The sequence below is a fragment of the Haliaeetus albicilla genome, chromosome 20 (genome assembly GCF_947461875.1).
Source record: "Haliaeetus albicilla chromosome 20, bHalAlb1.1, whole genome shotgun sequence".
Lineage (NCBI taxonomy): Eukaryota > Metazoa > Chordata > Aves > Accipitriformes > Accipitridae > Haliaeetus > Haliaeetus albicilla.
In genome coordinates, this window is record NC_091502.1 from 27,687,644 (window position 1) to 27,712,272 (window position 24,629).

The window sequence follows — 24,629 nt, forward strand, 5'->3', positions numbered from 1 at the left end:
TCTGTATAAAGTCTTTGTGGGATGACTGCAATCGAATGTAAGTCAGGAGCAAAAAAGGAAGCTCATCATGGGAGGCAACCAAAGGAAGAAGGAGTCATTCTGCTTGATGACTGTGGTCGCCTTCATCTCACGCCATCTGCCAGAACCCTGCTGTACTCCTGGGGCAGTGCAAAGTCCTAGACCTTGCAAGAGAGACAATCAAAATCAAGCAGTCTCTTCAAATGGACAGAATGTCTGCAGATGTTTCTGGGTCAAGGAATTAACTGTAACTCCACCTGAAAGAGGGAAATGGAAGAGGTACTTTTAACTTGGGTAATTTTGATGGTCTTGCTTATGGTAGAGGTTTGCACACAGTTGGTCCAGGGCAACTGAGGAGCCAGTAATCAGTGTTGGGGAATTAGCACGGTGTGCTATGATGCACAAAACAACCAGGAGGCAGAGAATTAGACTCTTCCATCTGTATTTTCTCCTCAAAGACTGGATTCTGTAAGAAACCCCCAAGATACCTGAGATACTCACAACTTCCACTGGAGCCTGGGGGCCCTCAGAGCCAGTCACAGAGCAGCCCAGGCCTTTGTCCCTGGCAGGATTAAGATAACTCTGTGCAGCTCGCTCCATGACTCAAGGCCTCCACCTCACTCTCATGGTTTCCCCTGCTTTTGCCAGCAATGTTTCTCAAGCCCAACAGCTCTCCACTTGCACCAGGAGTGCTGCCAGCTGGGCAGCCTGGCACCGCAGCACTGTCAAGATTTTCAGGATGTCTTCTCAGGGCGCAGTCTGCTATGTGACCTACAAGCACACAGCACAAGCCAGCAGGACTGAGAAAACCAGATCTTCATCAGGAGAACTGGAGAGAGTCTCATTCCCGAGGACACTTGCAGCCTGCCAGGGACAGTGCTCCCTGGGTGATGGGGAGCACAAGTGTGAATTCCCCAAAGGGAAGACATGAACTCAAGACTTGCCCAGGTTTACCAGCTACATAGTCAGATACATAATCATCAGCATCATCAACGGCTGCTTTGGAAGAGAGGCCTGAACTCCATTCCCTGCTGAAAGTGAGATTGGACGTCCCTTGGTCCAGAAAAGGGGTCAGCATCAGAACATCACATAGCATGTCAGCTCTGGCGTGAGCTAAGATGCAAACCTCTGCAGTTCTCTGCTGGTCCAGCATCCTGGGTTCCCTGCAGCGCATGCCAGGGTAGTGCACCCACATGCAAGCTCCCAGCTCCCTTCATACTAGGTAAGACAGAAGCACGTGGGCAAGAGGCGGGAGCTATGATTTCCTTGGTATGTCTGTCCCCTTGACCCATGGCAGGATCAGCTCCTTTGTTTTGTGGCTTCACATTGCATGAATATAAGGTACTGAAGCACCCTTGGTTCAGTTTTGAGTGCTGTTTCAGCTCAGCGCTTGTTTCCTAGCTGAGAAAGGCTCAATGCCCTTGTGCAGCTGACGTGCCGGCTGCATATGCCTGTGGCTCTGATAGTTTGAATGAAGCAGCCAGTTCAGACTGAGGAAATTTCACTGTGGAAATCAGCAAAGGAGTAACAACAGGAACCTCTTAGCACAGACACTCCACTCCCACTCCAGCCACAGCTGTCTCAGAGATAGATGGAGGTAAAAGTATTGTGCAGCCTCAGGAAATTTAGTTTTTGTTGCTACATTTCTGTCCCAAACTCACATGTCTGAAGAATTGGGTTTATCTTGGTCATTCTGATCTCGCCACAGCCATGCTGGAGGGGAGGAGGCTGGTTTTCCTCTGCAGCAGTTTAACCCATGGCATACAGTCACATCCTCATAAAATGAAAGAACTGCTCCACCTACTACTGTTTTTTCCCAAAAGAGTGAATAAAACACAGAGTAGAAGAACTTGAGGGCAAAGATCTGTAAGCACAGCTCAAATGGATCAAAATGCCATGCTTTTTCCTTCTGTAGGCCTTTTTCCAACAAAACTGAGAAACAACCCCAAATTTATTCCCATTTCCTGATCAGTTCCAAAAATTTCCCGTGTCACATCTTTGAGACAAGAGCTCTTTGGGCTGCCAGCCTCTGTGCTGTGCTCCTGCTTGGCTCGCTCAAGCTGAGCAGGATCAGACTGACCTGCTGGTGCACTGGGCACCTTCAGAGCAAACCTTGGTGCTGAGGAATTGGCAATTGCCATTTTTGCTCTGAGACTGAATGGAATCAACACCCTCGTGTGGGAAGTGACAGTGGTCCCTCCAGAAGAAATAAGTAACTGAATTTCCAGCCACTTTGTGCCACTAAAGCTCCTGGGATCTCTTTCTGAGACTTGCAGGATTAGCCTCAGCTGAAGGGTACGTTGGATGGTTATACTCTCACAGTGCAAAACCTGACGTTTCCGTTGCGGTACTGTATTGGCCTCTGCTTCCCGTTTCCCACTCGCAGAGATGAGGCCGTGGGGTGTTAAACCGCTCAGCATCGTCCCCTGCAGGCAGGTGCGCTTCTCGGGTGGTAAGAGGTACTTCACAAGGCTCTGTGCAGAAAAGGAAGATGCTGTAAACGATAAAGGCAAGATGTTATCATGCCATGTCAGACTCACAAGTGCCACAGCTGCTGTTTGGCTGCTGGTTCCCAAGACATTTAGAGCAGGTTAGCAGAAGAACTACTGACGTTTTGGGTTGGATTATGTGGGTAAACCCCAGCCTGGGCTCCCAGCCGTTTCCCCTGCCTCTGCGAGGAGCAAGTGCTGCAGAAGGAGATGGCGGTTGCCCACAGGGGCAGGGAGGGGGCTCGCCCTCCTGAAGCGCAGGGGGAGGGTGCCCCCTCCTCGACATTGTCAGTCCTGATGTTTTAAGGGCGGCCACGGGCTTTTTTGAGATCCTGAAAGGTCTTTGCAGCAGGACGTGCACCCTTCACGCCACCCTCGGCTGGGGCACCTGCCGCCTTGGCCAAGGATGGCAGCTCGGTGTCCCCCTGGTCCTGTCCTTCAGAGACCTCCAGGGGCTGGGTGTCCCCTGGGGGCCATTCTCTTGACGGGGTGCCAGCTCCCCTCCTGTCCCCTGCCCCTCACGGGAGGGCCTGGGCTGGGCGCCATGCTGGTGCACAGGCCGCCATGCCCGTAGGGGCCTCTGGCCCACGGGAGTGGTGTTCTGTGTGGGGTATGGGCAGAACGGGGGTTGTGGGGGATCTCCGTTGTCGGATCGCATTAAATAGCATGTCTGGACCTTGCTTTAGTATAATTATAATTGCCATTGTTACTGCTATACTGCTTATCGCAGGACGAGGGCGTTTTGTCCCTTCGCGGTCTCCGTACGTCGCGCCCTGGCGCCGGCGTAACCCGCCTTTTTCCGTCCCACCGCCTCCTTCCACCGGCAGGCGGGCTGTCGGCCGCCATCTTGGAAGCGGGCAAGCGGCGTGGCCGTCCCGGGCGGGGTGGTGTTTCCCGGGAGGAGAGGGGGGCAAGGCGGGGATGGAGGAAGGGACGAGTCTCCGCTAACGGTGAAAGGCAGCGCTGAAGTCATGGCGGTGGGGGCAGGGGGTGAAGAAGGAGGCAGCGCCCGGAGGCAAGATGTCGCCCGCAGCCTCAGCCGGGAGGGGTGGAGCGCTACGGCGGCGCAGCGGGGTCAGCGCAGTTGGCGGGAGCGGGAAGCGCTTAGACCGCGCTTGGCGCTGAGGAGCCGTTGAGAGACCCGGGACGCCGACCGCCGCCATGCATGTCGTCAAGCGGGGTGAGCAGGGCCCTCCGCCGCGGGGGGACACGGACAGGCCGGCACGGGGATTCCCTCGGCACTGGGGGGCGAGGGGGAGATGGGGTGGCCGCTCTTCTCTGGGGGGGGTCGGGGGTCTCCTCTCATGGCACCGAGTGTGGGGGAATGGGGTTAATCCCGCTGCTTTGCGGGGGGGGGTTCCGTCTCATGGCACCTGGTGCGGGGGGGACGGGACCCCCTCTGCTTTGGGGGATCCTTCTCATGGCACCTAAAGTGAAGAGATAGGGGCCCCCCTCTGTTTTGGGGTGTCTCTCATGGGACGTGAAAGGATGGGATCCCCTCTGCTTTGGGGGCAGCTTGCACGGCACCGAATGTGAGGGGATAGCACCCCATCTGCACTGCACGGGGGGGGAGAAGGACACGCCAGAGTGAGGGATCTCCGCCCGTGACATCAAGAATGAGGAATGAGACCCCTTAGTTTTGGGAGACACCCTCCCCGCAATGACAATAAGCTTTGTGCTTGGGTCCCACACCTTTGATCAAAGGAGGGATCCCCAGCCTTTGGGGGGCAGGGGGGCTGGGGTGGCCCTCAGCTGGGTTCCCCATCTCTGCAGCAGTGGTCCCGAGAACTGGTTTTATGCAAAGTTTTAGGTGGAGTGGAGTGCGAATTTCTTGGCCTTGTAGCGGGTACTCATGCCCCTCCTGAAGTGGCGTGAGCTCCCTGTTTTTCTTCACTGTATTGAGAGCTGCGCCTCTGAGTGAGGGATCCCATGCATAGTATTGATCATTTGCAGCAAGAACATGCCAGGGTGGAGGGATAGCCTCTCTTCTCCTTGAGCCTGAACAGAGAACCTGAACAGGCTGTGCTTGGTGATTCCCACCCCAAGTTCACCCAAAAGAGGGCTGGCTCCTTGTGTGAGGTGCTGGGCAGGAGGATACTGTGCTTAACTGGTTCTTTGTCGTAACGGGAGCTGCTGTGACAGTAACTTCTTCTCCAACAGATGGACGCCAAGAGCGTGTCATGTTTGACAAGATCACATCACGCATCCAGAAGCTCTGCTATGGGCTCAACGCTGACTTTGTCGATCCCGTGAGTCTGTCCTTTTTCCTGCTGTCCTGTTCTCTGCCCCTTGTGATCTCTGCTAAAACCTGACAGCGGTGAGCCAGTGTTACCCAGTTATTCTCTGTGGCAAAAGCCAAGCATGGTGGCCTGTGCAGGAAGTCTTGGCAAATGCATTCATAATGTGTTTCTTCTGATTGTGTTCTGAGCTTTTTTGCTTCACAGATACGGAGTCTTAGACTGTGGTGGGGGAAAATCAGTTTACCTATTGTAAATTGCTTTTACCTCAAAAGCTGAAGCGATTGAGCTTCTTGTGCTTAAAAAAAAAGAGTTGTTTGTTGCTCCAGTTCACATATTTTGGTTTTGGTAGATTGCTTTCAATTTCAATCTGCAAAGCTTGAGCAATACTATATGGAAAGTAGCTCTTGATCCTCTCTTAATAAAACAAGGTGCCCTTTCTGTCTGACAGAACCCCCCTGTCATTATAATATCCCTACTTTGTTTTTTCAAGCTGCGTAGGATTTTGAGTGCACATTGATCCTACTCATGTAAGCTTCTCCTTCCAAAGCCTGTGCAGAGGATGACTCCTATGTGGATCCATTGATATCTGTGAGATTTTTATGCAGATGTGCAGACCCAGTCTGTTCATTTGGAGTTGCCAACTTAGGCTCTTCCCATCTTGAAGATCTAACAATCTGTTTTCATATCTTAAATTGCATCTGTAAAATATTTGACATTCATTCTGTACCAAAAAGTGGTGCTCTTCAGCCATAGAGAGCAGGAGGAGGAGCATTAGTGACTTGGTTACTGAAACACAAAGTACACTGTCTTGATCTCAGTGACAGGGAGTTGGTGATAGGACAGAAGCAAGATTCCTAGTCCTCCTGACTCTTAATAACCCTGTCTTGATAATGAAGATAATCTTATGGGAAGCACTGCATTCTTATTTATTCTGCAGTAGTGTGTGACATTGCTCTTCTTGGAATTGAGTTTCTCCTTTTGGACTTGGAACTTCTTGTGCCAGATGCTCTACAAGCCACTAGTAAAAATCCCTAACCTAACATGCTTACTTTCAGAGAGTAAGGTTTGAAAATTACGTGTCCTGGTTTTGTGAGGCTGTTGGCGCTGCCAGTGTATTTGGCAGTTACCACGTTAGATTCGACCTCTCTTCTCCAGTGTAGAATATGCTCTTTCTTGTAGTGATCGGTGCTAAGTGCTTGAGAGTAAAGCAGAAAGTACTTTAGAGATAGATGCAAAAGTCTTTTCCCACAAAAGGTCCCAACTGGCAGATGAAGCCAGTTGAGTTAAGCCATGAAGCAAAAGCCATTGTATCCCTTCCAGGGTTGGGTTTTTTTTGCTCTTGTCATGAAATGACTTTAAGCGTAGCACTTCCATGTCTCATCAGGCATTTATAAAGTCAAGCTTCATTTGGAGTTTGAAAACTTACGAGCAAGTACTGTTTTAATCTGACTTTTCCCCTATGAACTTTGCTGCTACTCTATTCTAGCCTTTAGGAAAGTGTCTGCAGATTAAAAACTGTTAATGATTCTGGATTGACAGTTTCTGCTTTCTTCACTCTTTCCTCGCTCTCCCTTCTGCCCCAGTATTACTTTAAAATTTTAGGAGTCAGTACTTCACTAAGGGGGTTTGGTATTTTAATTTGCTTTTCCATTCAAACAGAACAAACAGTACTGCTTATAGTGAAGCATATCTTACATCTTAAATGGTTTCAGGATTTTTTTTCCCCCAACAACAGGTATCTAACCTCCAGAATTTTCCTTTTTCAGGCCCAGATCACCATGAAAGTGATTCAGGGACTGTACAGTGGTGTCACAACGGTGGAACTGGATACGCTGGCTGCTGAAACGGCCGCAACCCTGACCACCAAACACCCTGACTACGCTATCCTGGCAGCAAGGATTGCAGTGTCCAATTTGCACAAAGAAACTAAGAAAGTATTCAGTGGTAAGTCTCTTTGGGGGCACTTGGATGGCAGTTAGTCAGAAAGGGAGTAGGAGTTTTAGAGGATATAAATATGGAAATCTCTTAAGCAGAAGTTACTAAGTACCCAGGCTAACTAAAAATGCCATGGAGATGAAAAACATGAGTTTTAGGCATGTCACAGGGAAAATGAAATTGCCTGTTTTGGAAAAGTATCTGTATAAATAGAATGATGAAAAATGGAACTGATTCAAATTAGGTTGCACCCACTTTCCCATTTATTATGTGTTACAAATTCTATTAAAAAAACATTGTAAGAGAAGTGCACTTTTAAGGTTAATGGGTTAGTAATAGTACTGAGCAGGTAGAAGAAAAGGTGTATGTTTGTAGAGCTGGAGGGGGTTATTTTAGAGGATGCGTGGTCCTGCCTGTTAAATCCTTGAAAACAAATGACAGATGATGCATATATAGGTCTGTGGATGTCCTTCTTTTTAAATACCTTTCTGTTGTAGATGTGATGGATGATCTCTACAACTACATAAACCCTCACAATGGGAAGCACTCACCAATGATCTCCAAAGAAACCCTAGACGTAGTTTTGGCCAACAAAGATGTATGTAACTTTTTTTTTTTCTTTCACTTCGAAGTTTTAAAAATTCAGTGAACTAGTTCAGAAAATTTATTTTTCTTATTTTTAAGCAAGCCATGTTTGTTTTAGGACAAAAAGCCAACGCAGAAACCTGTGCAGGTGGTAACTGCTCTGTTCTGGAGAGTTTAAAAGAGAGGATGTAGGAATTTCCTTCATGTAAGGATGTTTCTGTAGTACAATCTATTTTCTTGGATGTTCTCATAGTCATGATCAGCACAAATTTATTGGAGAAAAAGTAGCTTTTGATGTAGCAATCTGTTTTGTGTGCACAGAAGGGAGACGTGAGGTTTGGTTTCTGATTTCCAGTTGTTTCAGGTCGGTGATCTTATGGGAACTCATGTTTGTATTTTGATTCTCTCTTGTGTTTCTTAGTGTCTAGTTAGACTTCAGTAAAATGTAGCCAACAATTGTGCGTTGTACTTGGAAAAAAAATTGTTAAAGCTGTGCGTTTCTTGTTTCAAGCTAAGTGCTCTTCCCTACTTTATTCCTCTGATCTGATATCTGTTTCACTAGACCTTTGAGGCCAGAAATGCCAAACAATGATAATATTGTTATACCTTAATGTGAGGCACAAAAAACCTGATTGTAAATGTAAATTTTTCTCTGTATTATTTCCTCTCAGCGCCTGAATTCTGCCATTATCTATGACAGAGACTTCTCCTACAACTATTTTGGTTTTAAGGTAAAAAGCACATTACTCATGATAATGAAGACTGCTGTTTTGATATTTTTCTGGAGCTGAATCTTTTGGGAAGGATGGGAATACTTGCAGAATCATCTTGATTTGGGCAAGGAAGGCACTGGAGTAGTGGGACATTAGTGGGTTTGTTAAAAATGAAGAATACCTGCACAAAACAGTTGCCTAACTGGATGAATCATGTACTTTCTTCTTGGCTTTGTTGTGTACCCTCGGCTGCTACAATATTTTAACTGTTGGGCATTAACTGTTTCACAGCAGATAGCACCAAATGTTGTTGAAAGCTTCCCAGCTCGTGCCATTCCTCAAGGAAATAATCTGATTCTTAATAAACCAAAAAAGGGATTTTTGCTTTTCCTCATTGTTTTGTGTAACAGTTGTTCTCAGTGTGTTGTCCCACGCATTTTGTCGTCTTCCATGTTGCTGGAACATCTCCCCCACAACCAGTCCAGTCTATTGTGCCCCCACCATCTGCTCCTTCTGCTCCCCTGATAACACGCTGTTCTTTGCTGAATTGTTTTAGGGCATGATGCAGTGGGGTCTCTGGAGGGTTAACTGGAGAGTATTTTGCTATTCCATAGCACTGGGTACTTCAGATAGTTCTTGTGAATCTCTGTAAGAACGGGGTTTTTTGCCTGGAGTTTCCATCAACACACCTGATGTGGTGTCTTCTGCTTTGGGGGAAGTAGTCTGCAATGAGGAAACAACTAGTGTGTGTAAAGAGCATACCAGCTGCGGAAACAGCATAGGCAAGGATGGAAAGAGGGGACCTTGAAGGGGGGGATGTGTTTCTATATGTATATAGATATGCAATTCCTGACATCCCCTCCTGTAATTACTGCTGTAATCCATTAGGTACAAGCTTAGAAGGGATGTGCTGCAGTTGTAGGGTTGCCATATTTGTCATATTGTGTGTTCAACACCCAGTGCTGCAGATTGTGATACAGGTTGTCTGGAAAGCATTGTCGTAGTATAACTAACAATACTTTAAGGAGGGATGGGGCTGTGGAGAACAAGCACTCCCTTGTCTTCTAGCCTTAATTCACTGTGGATTGAGAGGTAGTGTTGAACTTTGTGGCTGCATGCTCCACTACCACTCCGTAATACAAAGCCTAGAGTCCTCAGTGTTGGAACCTTACAGTGGACTTCTGGGTTTTTTTTAGTCATTAGTCACCTAATATCCTATGCCATTAACAAGAGTAGTAGTGGAGTGCAGGGTTGGTGCTTCTGTTGAAGCCTGGGATAAGGAACATGAAGATGCTTGAGTTTGCAGTTAACAGGATTTTTTTAAAAACTGAAAACTGCATGTCTACTAAAATGCATTCTCTCTTTTTAAAGACTCTTGAACGCTCCTACTTGCTGAAAATCAACTCAAAAGGTAAGAACTGTCTGTATCATCTTGAAGTATTATTTAAAAGTCAAGACCATGGCTCAGAACAGGGGTTGAGGAGGTAAATAGCCTACCTCATAGCTTTCCATAAAGCATTCCAGTGAAAGCACTGTGTACTGGTTTAAAAAAAGTTAGCAAAAAGTTTGTGGTAGATATTTTGTGGGCATGTGCAACTTGATTCTTAGCCTAAGAAAACTAACATATTTTGGTGGCAGCAGTATGCTTGCCTGAAGAACAGTTGATCATTAAAGAGCAGCACTGTGCCAAGTTTACTTGGGTGTTCCAAATAATAGCAGTGTGACCTGGACAACTGTGCTTCAGCCGTCTGTTTTGAGGTCCCTAGTGCTTTGAAAGCTGCCTGTTATCTAGGATTTAGAAGATGAAGTAGTTCCTATCCAGCTGATAACTTGTTCCATAATGCTAAGCACTTTTTAATAAATTTAAGCCGAAAGAGCTACTGTGCTATCTGTGCCAGTTATGGCAGGCCCTTAGCATGAAAATCCTAGGACACTAGAATGTTGAGAGGTTAATTGTAACATAATAAACCTAAAGAGCAATTGGATGCTGGATTGGATATTTGATTGGATTTTAACTGTTAATACAGGTGGGTTTTTTTTTTCCCCATGAGAACAGTCAAGCATTGGAGCAGGTTGTTGAGAGGGGTTATGCAGCAGTGCCTGTCCTTGAGTTTTTCAAAACCCGACTGGATAAAGTCCCGATGGTCTGATTCTCTTAGCTGACTCTTCTTTGAGCAGGAGATCGGACTAGAGACCTCCTGAGGTTCCTTCCAACCTGAATTATTCTGTATTTCTATGAAAACTATGGCTCTCAAGTGGCCCATTGCACGTTGTTTGTAGCTTATTGCTATGACCCCTACATCTGTCTGTACTAATCGTAAATGTCATACTGACATTCTTTCCCCCCCGCTTTGCTTTTTGTGTTTAGTTGCTGAGCGTCCTCAACATATGTTGATGAGGGTATCGGTGGGGATCCACAAAAATGACATTGATGCTGCAATTGAAACTTACAATCTTCTGTCTGAAAGGTGGTTTACCCATGCCTCCCCCACGTTATTCAATGCAGGCACCAACCGGCCTCAGCTTTCCAGGTACCTTTGGCTTTCAAGTTTGCTTAATGCATAACTAGATGAAGGTAAAGTTTTGGAGATTGGGTCTGTTCAAATGAAATGCTTTCACAACTTCTAAAAATAGTAGCTGTGTTTCTGTGATAGTTTTATGAAGTTTTGAGAAGCTGCTGTCAAATTTAACTTGATCTCTGGTGTAGTCTTTGGGGAAAAATACACAGGTTTCTGTAAGCTTCTAAAGCTAATGGAAATGTTTACATGGCTGTATTTTATTTAAAAATTACTTATGTGCATAGTAATTACTTATGTGCATGTGAATCCTGGTAATTGTTTTCTAAAACATGCTAAAAATAGCAAGCATAAATGATATGATTTAAAAAATGTTTTGCTTTGATAACACAGGTATCAGTAATACAACTATTGCTCATGATGTTTTCTAAAACTATCCTTTATTCCACTTTGAAACCTATGGTTTTGCATCATTTATTTCCTTTGCATAACATGTTAAAGATTCAGTGTTTACTCTTGTTTTTCTGCAGCCCTGGTGAAATACTTCTTCCCTTTTTTTGTTTTAATCTTTGTATGATAAAGCTATTTATTTTCATTAGTTGTTTCCTGCTGTGCATGAAGGATGACAGCATTGAGGGAATCTATGACACTCTGAAGCAGTGTGCACTGATCTCAAAGTCTGCTGGTGGGATTGGCCTTGCTGTGAGCTGTATCCGAGCCACGGGCAGCTATATTGCTGGGGTAAGTGTGCAGATGGTGTTCCCAGCAGCGGTTGACCTTCTGGTTTCAGGAAATGTCTATATTTTGGTTGCCAAATCAATGCTGCTTCTACTGACTCAGTTTAACACAGCAGTCGGTCTAGCTCAGTAGTCCTTCTCTTTTCACTATGCTCTAAGGCAAAAAGGTTGGTTTTCCTTGTTTTTTTGGCTTCCTAATAGAAGTCCTTCTAAAAAGAGGATCTTATTCCACTGTTTGATCAGACATCTCCAACTATTAGCAACCTAGGAATATGCTCAGAGACTTGTGCATTAGCCCTTTTCCTTTTGTAAGTCTTAACTGCTCAACATCATCTGTGGATGTGTGTTTGGTTTTTTTGTCGCAGTGCATGTGACAAAAAGAAATTAGGAGGTACATTTTATTAACTCTGGGACCATTAGCTGATATATACATTTTCGTCTATTTAAAAAAAAGGTGAGGAGAAGGGACTACCAAATAACTGATTGGGGTGGTCAGTTCCTAGCTTTCAGCACAAGAGTTTTGCAAACTGCTGAAAGACATGCAGAAAATGTAGGCCCATCTCTTCAGGCAGTTGTTTTTCAGTATTGATGGTTTTCCTGTGCCTCTGCAGACAAATGGAAATTCCAACGGGCTTGTTCCAATGCTGAGGGTCTACAACAACACTGCCCGTTATGTGGATCAAGGTGGAAACAAGGTACTGGCTTTCCATTATATTATGCCCAGGAAGGGAACCTGAGGTCAGAGGTTCCACACCTCTGAAGGATTGACCCAGTAACATCAGTGAGCTGATGAAGTGATTGTAGATGACACATAATTAGAATATGGCATTTTCCCTCCTTCTTGTTGGTATTCTGGTGTTCCCCTTTCACTATACATTTTATCATGCAGTTATATCTTTTGGTATATGTCTGCTGCACAATATGCACATGTTAGAGCAGCCTCTTGTGCTGGTTATTAGCCACTCCTTGAACGCCCTATAGTGAATTAAGGTGTAAGACTGTAGAAAGCTTCTTGATCCTTTGTTTTCACATAGTCCAGAAGTCAATGGAGGCATGACACAATAAGTAAATCTAATATTTGTCAAGCCCCTGCTTACACAGCAGAGATACATTTTTTGGTACTAAATCATTTTTATTGAGAATCTGGAACTAGTAACACGGCCCAGTTCCAATAAGTGAGAACAACAGTAACACAAAAAAACATATTGAAATTGCCTTAACGAGACTATAAAACTAAGCTCCTGTTAGTTTAGGGTATTGTGTGCACACAGGAGCAGTGCAGGAGATTTTATTTTCAAGGACAATTTGTTCTGATCTTGACTATGTTTTATGTATCAGAGACCCGGGGCTTTTGCCATCTACCTGGAGCCATGGCATTTGGACATCTTTGAGTTTCTTGACTTAAAGAAGAACACTGGGAAAGAAGAGCAGCGAGCTAGAGACCTTTTCTTTGCCCTCTGGATTCCTGATCTTTTCATGAAGCGAGTTGAAACCAACCAGGTAAGAAGCGTGATTGGTGCAGAATAGGTCTGTTAATAGAGAAACAGGTGACCAGCCCTGGGATGGAGTTCATGAAGGGTTGCAGATCTGTCTGCCTAGCAGCAAAGGAACTTCCTGAAAAGGCTGCTGCACCTTATTTGAGAACTAGGCTGTGCAGGTAGAGAATGGAATTGGAGAACTCCAGTGGGATACTTTGCTTCAGTGCTTAATCTTGCAGCCCATGACTTATGTACTTATACTATTACGCTAAATTTTTACTCTGGAGTTTCCTTAAAGCATTAAAATCTTCTCAGTAAATTGATCTTCATATGACTGCTTGTAGTTGCTTTAAAATGGGTTATATCTTGAGAACCAGTCATTTTCCTGAAATGCAGTTTGGTTATAAATATTCATATAATTACTTTTAAATAAATCTGACTAGTCTGATGAACACCTTCCCCATGTCTGCTGGCAGAGTTCGTTCCTAGTTTTTCAGGATGGGAAGTGTAGTTCACATGCTCCTGTTCACAATAGGGTCTGCTGATGAAGTTGAATGCCTTTAATTGACAGAGTGCCTAAAGATTTTCTCTGAATGTTTTTCCTTACAGGACTGGTCCTTAATGTGTCCAAATGAGTGTCCTGGCCTAGATGAGGTTTGGGGAGAGGAATTTGAGAAACTATATGAGAGGTGAGAAAAGTGAATATATTTTTAAGCAGTGGTCATCCATTCACAGAACTGCCCTTGTCGTGTGGTATCTGGGAGCAAAAGCACAGGTTTGTGGTGTTGGCTCATAAGTGGTCAGCGAGTTCCATTATCAGATTGATAAAAGAACAAAGATGGAGAAGGTCTACTTACTGTTTGCTTCAAACTGTGACATGCTCAAGATTGTTAAAGGGAAATTCTGAATTGATCCCTGCTTAAAATGGTCGATGGCTTTGTTTTGAACGAGTTGTGTAGGATGTTGTAGTGAAAGATTTTCCATTTCCTTTAAACAAGGACTGTTCAGAGTTCATGCAGTTGAGAAGTGAATGGAGTCTTGCCTGCCTGAGAGCCTGATATTGTGTTAAAAATGATTGTCTTTCACTGCTATTTTTGGAGAGCCTTGGAATTATTAAGCAACATGTGCCCTGTTGCAGTTATGAGAAGCAAGGCCGTGTCCGCAGAGTGGTGAAGGCCCAGCAGCTCTGGTACGCTATCATTGAATCCCAGACAGAGACTGGCACACCGTACATGCTGTACAAAGACTCTTGCAACCGGAAGAGCAATCAGCGGAACTTAGGGACCATCAAGTGCAGCAATCTGTGTACAGAAATAGTGGAGTATACCAGCAAAGATGAGGTAGGTGGAGATTACGAACTTGTAGCGTTTAGGAAAGATGTGACTGCTTCTGTTGCAGCTTTCTAGAATATGTCTGACTCTTGGTTGGAGAAGGCAACAGGTAGCTAAGAAAATTCTGGGGATGTTTTGACTCGAGTACTTACAACTCTTCCACAGACTCTGTGTGTGGGTTTCCCCTTCCTTCCAACTCCCGTGGAGGATTTGATATAAAACAAGATACCCATCAAAGCAAACGTCTGAAAGCTTGAGGGAGAAGTGAGCTGTTTGGCTTGCTGCTAGCTGATGTAAGCATCTGTTCAGCTAATGATTTAGTAAAACCATACCTCTTACTCCCAGGCTTAACATTTCAGTGACAGTTCCACCCAAGTTCCCTGTGTACTACCCTAATCTTGGTGCTCTACAGATGTGCTGTTTGGACTGCAGCATTGCTAACAAAGGCAAAGGAAGGACATGAAGATGATTTAGTGCTAGTACAGCATGGAGCATTTCTAGTGCACTAAAGCTCTTGAGGCTGTTGTACCTTAAAGTATCAGTTTCTACTGTCTGAGCCACTAGTTGTTCTTTAGCTCACACTCTTTGGCATATAAAATCGTGAGTAGTCTAGAAGATTTGGAGAGCCATCTTGCCTGCCTGCACTGCACAAGAAATCTTAGCTGGCTTCTTTCAGTTCTCCTGGGGTTGGCAAAAATGCTAGTGTTAAAAAATGACTAAGAAAATGACCTAATATAATATAGTCTGGATCTCACTGGGATCAGCTGCTGGTTCTGGCAACGCAAGAAATGGTTAGGCTTAGTTTATGCAAGGATGGCTTGCAGGCAGTATGATTGACTAGGCAGAGAATTGAATTTTTATGCTGATACTGATTTCTACTAAGCCTTTTTGAATTGGTTACCCTTTCTACAACTCATAAGATAGTGTAGAAATGAGGAGTGTGTTTTTCCAGCCTTTTAGGTTGCTCGATTTGTTTCCCTATAGTTTGGATAATCCAGAGAGCATGCTCTGGAACTGAGATTGTGGGTTTTTTTGCGTGGGGTGTTGGCTGGCATGCCTGTTTTCACTGTGTTTTCTCCACAGGTTGCAGTTTGTAATTTGGCCTCTATAGCCCTGAACATGTATGTCACTTCAGAGCATACATACGATTTCAAGAAGCTAGCTGAAGTCACTAAAGTTATTGTCCGAAACCTGAACAAAATCATTGACATCAACTACTACCCTGTGCCAGAGGTGAGTGCAGTGCTGAGCTAGTGTGGGGCTGAAGGCATGCCGAGAGTCTGGTGACAAAGGGCCTGTTGTTCTGTAGCAATCCCAGCTCAGTCTTGGGCAGAGGGATTCAGTGACAGATTTTTGTAAACCTGTTTTAGCAAATAGTTGGGTGTTCCATTAACTGTCTGTTTGCAGATGTGACCTGTTGTTTAGTGGCTTCTTAAGCTTCAACCCAGAACAGTTCTTTAGTGAAGCAGTTGTAGAAAAAGCCTCCCCTTGAGATGGTTCTGCAGCTGGAATTTTTTCATGTGTGAGGATTTCCATAAAGCACAGAACAGCACTAGGAACAGAGTGGAAAGTGGACCAGAGAGAAGGATCCTGGAGAGATCCCAAGAAGGTGTAACTCAGTCTTGTTGGTTTTACGCATCTTTGGGAGGGTGCCTAGACTGCTTTCTGGAATGTGGGGAAGAGGGTTGGTAGTTGTTGAAGAGGAATGGAAGCAGGGTTTGTTGCATTGCAAGAACATAGAAGGGCAAGCAGCAGAGCTGGGTGTTGGAGGAGGAAATAAGCAAATACCCAAAGCGTGAAGCCAAACCTGATGAGAATCACATATTTCTGGCACGTACAATTTGAATGCATGAGTTTAAATGTCTTCATGGGCCTGTTTTTCAGAAAATGCTTGGTGTTCACTTCTAAATCATGGCCCCCTTTGTCAGGTTGAGCAATTAAGATCAGTGATCACTTCTCACAAACTTAATCTGGGTCCTCAAATTCCTGCCCCACCCAGCAAATGGTGGGGAACTGGGCAGAATTGAAAGGTGGGTTGTTGCAGCAGAAGGGATGGCCCATAAAAGTTAAGGCAGTGGTATGGATGAAAATTCCTCTCAGAGGGCCTTTCCAGCCTTATTTATTCTATGATTCTATGTAGTTCTGCTAAAGGTAATTATTCTTTCTGCTTGATTGCCATGCAGGCTGAACGCTCCAACAGACGCCACCGTCCCATTGGCATTGGTGTGCAAGGCCTGGCAGATGCTTTCATCTTGATGAGGTACCCATTTGAAAGTCCCGAGGCCCAGCGCTTGAACCAGCAAATTTTTGAAACCATATATTATGGTGCTTTGGAAGCCAGCTGTGAACTTGCCAAGGAGCAAGGACCATATGAAACATATGAGGGTTCTCCTGTCAGCAAAGGAGTAAGTACCAGGAACTGTCCTGTGTCAGGGCCAAAGCTATGAAAAGCAGATAATGTGACTGTGCCTCGTCTTTGATACAGAAGGAGACATATGACTCAAACACCTTTGGCTGATAATATTGCAACAGTGCAAATGGTGTGTGAGTTTTCCTTGATCATTTGGCTTCTTAAGTGTAGTAAGAAATGCGTAAGTTAAACTGAGGTGCAGAAAGCAATAGAAGAAAAGCAAGACTGAGCCTGTGCTGGCTGTCCCCTTTAGCACAATTAAAATATTGAGTGTAAGATTATGATACAGGGGCTTCACTGAGGCTGACTTGCAGAGAATAATTAATAACAGGTCAATTTACAATGTGATTTATAAAACGTGGAGAAAAGAGTGCCCTGTCTAATTTGGACTGCACCTATGTTCTTCAGATTCTTCAGTATGACATGTGGAACGTCACCCCGTCTGATCTTTGGGACTGGAAGGCTTTAAAGGAGAAAATTGCTAAGTGAGTAGTCTTGCGTAGTTTGTATTAGATGTAAAATACATTTGATATGTTCTGACTGACTGAAAACAAAAGATAGGGCGCAAATGTAAAAATGGTCCTATGTGTTTCCCACCTGCCCCAGTAGATTTTTCTTCAAAACTGTTTTGTGGATGGTGTTCTTTCATTTTTGTTCTTACAATCCAGAGAGAGCCCACCCCCTAGACTCTGATTTAGCTGAACTCTTCTTTCATCTTGGATGCATCAGCAGAATGGTTTGTGTTCCTGTTAAGCAAATGTAGTGATGAGTGAGACACTCATCCGGGCTTGGGAACTCTTTACCCACTGACAGGGAAAAGCAGCTGAGCCTTGAACATCCTGAAGACAGGAATCGTTAAAACATGAAGGGCCTGTAATGAATTTGTTCCATTTGTATGCATCTAATTTTTAAATTTAGTAAATCTGTCTACTGTCATTTGTATGGAGAGGTCTCAGGCTCTTTATGGGCTGCTTGTTTTGTTTTTGCCTGAGTGCTGTGGAGTTGTAGAGTGCCTGACAGACTTTTTTTCTGTGCACCCTTTCTCATGAGTAAATAATTTGGGAAAACCTCTGGTTAAAGATGAAAATAGGAGAGACTTTAGTTATGCTTCCATGTTGACCCATGTTAAAAGTTTAGTGGAGCTTCCCTTTTTTTACTGTAGGCAACCTGAAGGTTTGCAGGTTACCCTGAGAAGGTGAGATTTCTGAGCGTGTGAGCTGGGAGTTCCTTATACTGGCCCTCCTAGCTCTTTGCAGACAGTATATAAACTGGACTATTCTTAGGTCTTTTCTGTCTTGTCTCACTTGGTTGAAGCTTTCTAACTCTTGACTGTTGTTACTAGATACGGTGTCAGAAACAGCCTTCTCCTTTCTCCCATGCCAACTGCTTCTACTGCTCAGATCTTGGGCAATAATGAATCTATTGAGCCCTACACCAGTAACATCTACACACGCAGAGTCCTCTCAGGAGAGTTTCAGGTAAGCGAGACAGCTGTGGGAAAGAGCTTTTCTGTTTTTAGATATCTTTGATGACTTTCACTGCTAAGAAAGACAAGATGGAGGCCACACGCTTGGTAACTCAATTCAGTTAGATGTTTATGTCAAAGGCCAAAAGTGCCAAGGGGAACATCTAGCCTGTACTATGTGCTGTAGTAGTACAGTTTTGCATATTCCACAACAATCACGGAATATGCAAAATTTTAAAGAAGTGCTGCTTTTGCCTGGCAAAAAAACATTATGAGGCCTCAAGATGGCCTGCAGGAATAATTGCTAAATGAATGATGATTAGTGAAATTATTGAAAGGACATGCATGCTATGGGAAGAGTAACTGAGACCACAGTGCTGCTTTGCACAGTCCTGAGGAAAGAGCTGTATGTAAAACACTGAAGAGATCTGAAGAGGTTATGTAAAAGTTTTACAGATGCAGAGGGTTCTGTCATTTAGGAAAGTACAAAACAATTTGAGTTGTGGAGGCTGGAGTTAGCAGAGACCTCTGTGTGAGACAAGGGGAATATCAAACTATTAGGGAGGTCCCGTCTGTCCATCCCCTCTGAGGTGTCCCCTCATTGATGTTAGGGAAAGCACTCCATTTCCTCCTGACTGCAAGATCAAATCAGACACGTGTGGTGAGGTCAGAGCAACAGATTTATTAACCCACTCCACTATGTAGGTCAGGTGCAGGGCTGCTGGACAGGTACCCCCAGCCCCAGCAAGCAAAAGTTTGCTGTTTTTTCTTCCCAAATAAACAGCCTGCACCTATTTTATTCTTTCTACTTCTGACCCCAATCTTGGTGATTGTTTACATCCTTAATTAGTAATTCAGGTTGTGGTCAGTGGCCCTGGTAAACCAAGATCTCTCCCTTTCACATCTTTTGGCATTCCTCATGCAGGGGAGTTCTGTACACTCCTCTTTCTCATTTGTAATGTCAGTAACTTCTCCCATTTCTGCCTTACTAGTTTAGCCCCAAGTTGGTGTCAGCCAGGCATTGCAGACAGCCTTCTGTTGTCTGCGGCAGCCGCAGCATCTCACTTTCATTACCCTGTTGTTTTAACCTTGTGTGTAGTCTGGCCGTCTGCATGCATACCTTGGTGCTGACTGAAGAGTGAAAGTTTGTCAATACCGTACAAGGTCTTGTTTAACCGTCTAAAAAACCTGTGCACGTTGGGGTGAATTTATCTCCTCTAGGAAGGTGTTCCTGTGCCGTAAGGCAGGGTGTATAGCTTAGCAGAATATACAGTGCTTTCATTTTTTTGGCCTTGCCCCTTACAGGTTGTGAATCCACACTTGCTGAAAGATCTCACAGAGAGGGGCCTGTGGAATGAGGAGATGAAAAACCAAATCATTGCCCACAACGGCTCTATCCAGGTATGTGTGAGAAACCAGGGGGAACAGCACAGGGGTTCCTGCTAGTTTGGGAAGTGCTGGCTGTGGGGCCATTTTGCCACACAGTGCTTTTGAGGTCTGCTGTGTATGAGTGACTCAGCTAGCCTGGCGAAGAAAAGCTGTAATGTGTGGCATTTCCATTAGAAATATGAGGGGATGTGTCTGATCTCAATGGTAATTTGTTCCTGCTGGAGCCTGCCCGTGTAATAGAGAAGCCCAGTGGAAGTGTACTATTAATTATTGCTAGAACGAATACTGAGTCAGGCTGCTTTATTTTAGGCAGATTCTGCAAATGTTTGGATTCCCATTTATCATGAGGATTATAAAGGGGTAGTTTCGTAGCAGGGAGTAGTCTTGAGACAGGAGCTAAGTATATGACATGCAGATCCAGAAATTACATGTAGAAGAGTCTGTGTGGGATGAATCATTTATGCTGTGGAGTTTGAAATGCTGCTGCAACTGTTGTGCTTGGAGTCATGCATGCTAACAAAGTGCATCCCGCTTGTCATGAAGTTTGGAGGGGTAATAGCTGCTGGATTGCTTTTTGTAAGACCTCACAACTATTTAGGGCAAAACAGTAATGGTCTGTTTGCAAACAGCTTTTTCTCTCAAATTCCCCGAAGAAGCTGGCCTGTTTCAGCAAGTAAGGTTTCTTTATGCTTGGGTGCTTTCAGATACAGGATGCTTGAATTCAGCGATAGAGTTCAGCTGCAAAAAGCCTTGTTCTAGTCAAGATTACTGAAGTCTCAGCAATTGGTGAAGAGTTTGGTTTTATAAATAGGAACATTTGGACAGTCACTGTTCACACTGCATTGGAAAACTCTTCCTGTTCCTTTTAGAATATACCTGAGATTCCTGATGACTTGAAGCAACTCTATAAGACAGTGTGGGAGATCTCCCAGAAGACTGTCCTCAAGATGGCAGCAGACAGAGGAGCTTTCATTGATCAGAGCCAGTCTCTCAACATCCACATTGCAGAACCCAACTATGGCAAACTCACCAGCATGCACTTCTATGGGTGGAAGCAGGTATCTGGGAGGAGCGGTGTGGGAGGCTTGTTCAGAACAGACAGCAAATGGGGGCTGATAAGTTCTTTCATGAAAAGTTAGTCTTGCTGATTCTTAGAAAGGTAAACAGCTGTTTCCTTCCAAGAATCTGGTGTTACTAGTGGAATATCTCTCTAGAGCGATAAAGCTGCGGATGCTTGTAGCATTGCTCCCATTAATCCTGATTACTACTAGACATGACTGTGAGGCTGGTACAGTGGCATGGGCTAAGGGAGTTCGGCCTCAGCAGTTCAGAGTTTGGCTGTTGCTTGCCTGACCTCCAGCTGATTCCAGCTCTTAGACTCATGCTTTTGCTCTGCAGGGTCTGAAGACTGGCATGTACTACCTAAGGACAAAACCAGCTGCTAACCCCATCCAGTTCACCCTGAACAAAGAGAAACTCAGAGAGCGGGAGAAGGCCTCCAAGGAAGAGGAAGAGAAGGAGAGGAATAAAGCAGCCATGGTGTGCTCCCTGGAGAACCGGGATGAGTGTATGATGTGTGGCTCCTAATGGATCTGCTCTGCAGTGCCAGCAAAGCCATTCCACCTGGCTGGAGTCCTTCTAAGATGGAAGCATCTAGCGTAACTTCAGGATGTAGAGGCTTGCTGGAACTGTGGCAGGAGGGGTGATCACAGTAGTGTCTTGTAGCTTCCCCATCCAACTGGGGGTTGGTGCACAGGTATGGATAGGGTGCATAAGAAGTTTATATATTGCTTTAGTAGCTGGGCTTCCTGAAAACTTAAGTGCTCTTGCATGGTCCTACATTGAACCCTACAGGCAGGGCTTTTCCTGAACAGACAGGGAAAAGTGCTAATGCCACTTACCTTAAAGATCTGTCCTGGGGACTTCAGACAATTCTTTTCATTTACTAAAGACTGTTACTTGTGCCTTCAGAGAAAGAAGTGGATCTGACTGATATCTTTTCCTTTGCTGTGAAAGACAGCAAGACAACATCCCTAGGCTAAGTGTGTTGTAAGCTTGCTATGCTGTCTGTCATGGTGAAGGAGCAATTTATGTTAAGCTTAGAAAGCTGGAGTGTGTGCACATATGCCAGTGAGAACCTTCTCCCACCATTTCTTACTCTCTTTGTCCCCTCTTTTTCTGCTTCCAAAAAGCTTTTTAAAGGAGCTGGTGGTAGGTGCATTGCTACCTGGACAGTTCATCTCCATCCAGACTGACAGGGCAGAGCGTTGTGCTTGGTAAATATTCCTTTTCGGTTCTTAGCAGGAAATGGCAGAACTGCTGCAGTGCATTTTATTCTGTATTAAAAACCTACTCTTATTTATCAGTCAGTTTTCTGGTAATGGGCTTCCATGCTGTCCTTGGCCAGAAAGCCTTCTGAAGTGCACATGCCATTTTTTTTTTTTTTTGAGAGTTGCATTTACCCACCCCAGCTAGTTATTTGATCTTTTAAAAATAATACATTTTTACTTACCCGTGTACTTAACTCCCTGCTCTAATGGGATGGGGCTTTATCATCCAGTTCTTAAATATTTATTGAATTAATGTACCATACAACTAACCCTTTAATCCAGCCAAACTCAATAAAATGTGGAATGTCGAAGGAATGAGCAGTGGTATCTTGGGAACACTTTTTTTGATTAAAAGTGAATTGTAGCAGCTGGAGGCTGGGGCCTTGTTTGTGAGCCCTGCACCTCCTGCACATGGTTCCTTCCAGAGAACTCTCTGAAGGCTCTTGTGTAAAATGAGGCATGTAAGCAGAACCCTGTATTTGCTGGGGCAACCATGCTTAACTCTGTAAGGTGTCTGTTTCTTTGTGTCGTTTTGAAGATTTGGGCTTGAGGTAAACATGAGGAAGGGGCTGAAGTAATGCCAAGTCTGTGTTTCGGTAACGTGCAAAGGAGGTATGCTGAGTTCACAGGGCAAATCTGGGACTGTGCTAGAGGTAAGGCTTGAACCCTTCCACCTTGTTTTTCAGTCCAGCACTTGTGCTATTTCTTCTGCTTCTGGTTTCTCTGACAGGGCACCACTGCAGATACCTTGAAGTGGCTCACTCTGCTTCCAAGGGAAGACTGTTGTGTCTAATCACCACTCCTGGCAGCTGTGCCACCCAAGAAATTTTGCCAAAAAAATTCTGAGGGGATGGGGCCTTTTGACTACAAAAATCCTCTTCTGATCAAGTTTTGGAAAGTTCAGAAATTGCAAGGGCTGGAGCAGGGCTGATGGGGAAGCAGAATCCCTCCTGCAGGACATGTTAATCTCACCTGTTGGATGGGGCAGAGAGAGTTTAGTGAGAATTGAAAAACAATGTGTTAGGCTGTCAACAGGTACGTGGGAAGGTATGGGCTAGAGGCAAAAATCTGCTGAGGAGCTGCTGTTTAGACTGTAATAGATGGGTTTAGTGAAGTTACGAAGATGCTTGTGCCTGTCTGTCATTTCCCTTCTGCTGCTGCTCCTGCCCATCTGGCGCTGACCCTTTGCTGTCTCGACGGCAGAGCGCAGATGGGGCTGTCAAGACTGTGGCTGCTGTCTGGACCAGTGTGGGATCTCATGCACCATTAATGTAACTCCTGTGTAAACAGGAGTAGCTCCCAGGGGACCCTGCAGCCTAGAGTCTCCTTGTTCTTGCAGTTTGCTTTTTCTGCTGTCTCTCTTTGAGGTATTCCTAAACACGAGTGCTGTTGAAATCCTGCCTGATCTGGTCTCCTGGGGGAAGAGTGAAGAGGGCTTACGCTTTCTGCTAGTCAGAGAGGAGAGGCAGTTAGAGAGGAGCTGGAGTGGGGAATGAGAGTTGCACTGAGTGCTGATGCTCCTTTTGGGGGGTGGGGGGAGGCATCAAGAGCCACCATCTCTCTCTCGTACACAATTCGTCCTTAATTACTGCCCTGGCTACTGCTCGCCTGGCCTTTCGGCTGGCTACTGCTGCCTATACTGTTCCAACAAACACTGTTATTGCCATAAAGGCCAGCCAGATATTCCTGTTGCTGTTTCCTTAATCCCCCAACTGCTATCACTAGCCAGGGAAGCAGGCTGTCATGGCTTGAGTGGGGTCAGTTTTGCTCAGTTTCTTTTCCGAAATAGGTTTCTGTTACCTCTGCTTTGGTTTGGCTAAAGCAATGCTGAACAGACTGTTTCCCTCTTGAACATTGCCCCACTTGACAGCAAGGTGCTGCTGCTCTCTAGGAAATAGCTCTGAGCTACAGAGAGAAAAAAATAAAAGGGGGGCAGGACAGTGGGATTTAAATGCTAGAGACCCAGACTGGTGGCGACTTGACTATGTGTGGTTCCTGGAGCAGGGGGAGAATGAGGGAAGCTAATAGGTTCATAGTGGTTAATGTGCTGAGTGCGGGCTGCCCGATGGGGTCTGTGGGGGATCCTGAGCAAAGAGACAGGCTGAGACCCTTCCCTTCAGCCTCGTGCACTCCGTAGCCAGGACTTGCTGCCCATTTGTCCTATTAAAGCTGAAGTGGAGGTGGTGAGACCACCTACACGTCTCTCCCTGAGGCTGCGAGGCAGGGATTGATGCCTGCCTTGGCCCAAGCTGCTCCTGTGGCGCGACCGTCTGTGTCTACAGAGAGGCGGCCTGGAAGAGGAGCGTGCCATTTGCTGATAATGGGACAATGCAACCAAAAAGTTAAAATTCACGTGAGTCAGACCAAAAGTCAGCCTGAAGGACAGTGAGGACAGCAGCAGCCTATAAGAAGTAGCCTGGGCTGTGCTGGCTCACTCTTTACCTTGCAGCCCTTGAGCACACAAGCAGCTCTCTCTGCTCCCAGCTGAGTCCCAAACAGCGGCACCGAAGCTGGGCACATTCTTCTTCAGGCTGGCGTGAATCTGATCTTCACGTAGCCTTCAGCAGCGGTCCAGTCCCACCTCAGGAAGGTGGGAGTTATCCCATCTCCAGTTGCGTGGGACACATTCATGGGAGGTGTAGGCTTGAACTTCATCGCATCTGGGTGAGTGTTAACACCAAGACCTGTCACCTCCATGATAATTTCTGTACGTGTCCAGCTGTCCGTCCACAGCAGCAGCACCTCTAATGTGTTTGGGGTGCAGGTGGCTCTGGCCACTGTGCTTGGTGCTGGCTCTGGGTGCTGAGCCTGTCCCATGAGCAAGGACAGGATCAGTGCTGCTCTGTGGCATTGGGTCTGGGGAGGCTGCCTGCGAGCTCTTGATTTAGCCAAAGCCGGGCCTGTGCAGAGCTTTCTTGGTGAGAAATTTACCCATGAGCTTTGTTACTGGGACTTAATCATTATTTAAGTTCGGGAGGGTGCAGGTTTGCAGC

General features: G+C 45.4%; 2 protein-coding genes across 2 annotated transcripts in view; one reads left to right on the forward strand and one right to left on the reverse strand.

The window, feature by feature from the left end:
* The window catches only part of FHIP1B (FHF complex subunit HOOK interacting protein 1B), a 421,115-nt gene that overhangs the window by 99,158 nt on the left and 297,328 nt on the right, over window positions 1-24,629 (reverse strand). The gene's annotated exons all lie outside the window — the stretch shown is intronic.
* RRM1 (ribonucleotide reductase catalytic subunit M1) lies at window positions 3,425-21,954 on the forward strand. Its single transcript, XM_069808739.1, has 19 exons — window positions 3,425-3,687; window positions 4,668-4,756; window positions 6,514-6,691; window positions 7,180-7,280; window positions 7,939-7,998; window positions 9,352-9,391; window positions 10,349-10,511; window positions 11,096-11,237; window positions 11,845-11,928; window positions 12,572-12,733; window positions 13,321-13,400; window positions 13,850-14,051; window positions 15,126-15,275; window positions 16,226-16,447; window positions 16,861-16,937; window positions 17,795-17,930; window positions 19,223-19,318; window positions 20,176-20,364; window positions 20,705-21,954. The coding sequence occupies exons 1-19, from the start codon at window positions 3,669-3,671 to the stop codon at window positions 20,891-20,893; spliced, it is 2,379 nt and encodes a 792-aa protein (XP_069664840.1). The 5' UTR covers window positions 3,425-3,668; the 3' UTR covers window positions 20,894-21,954.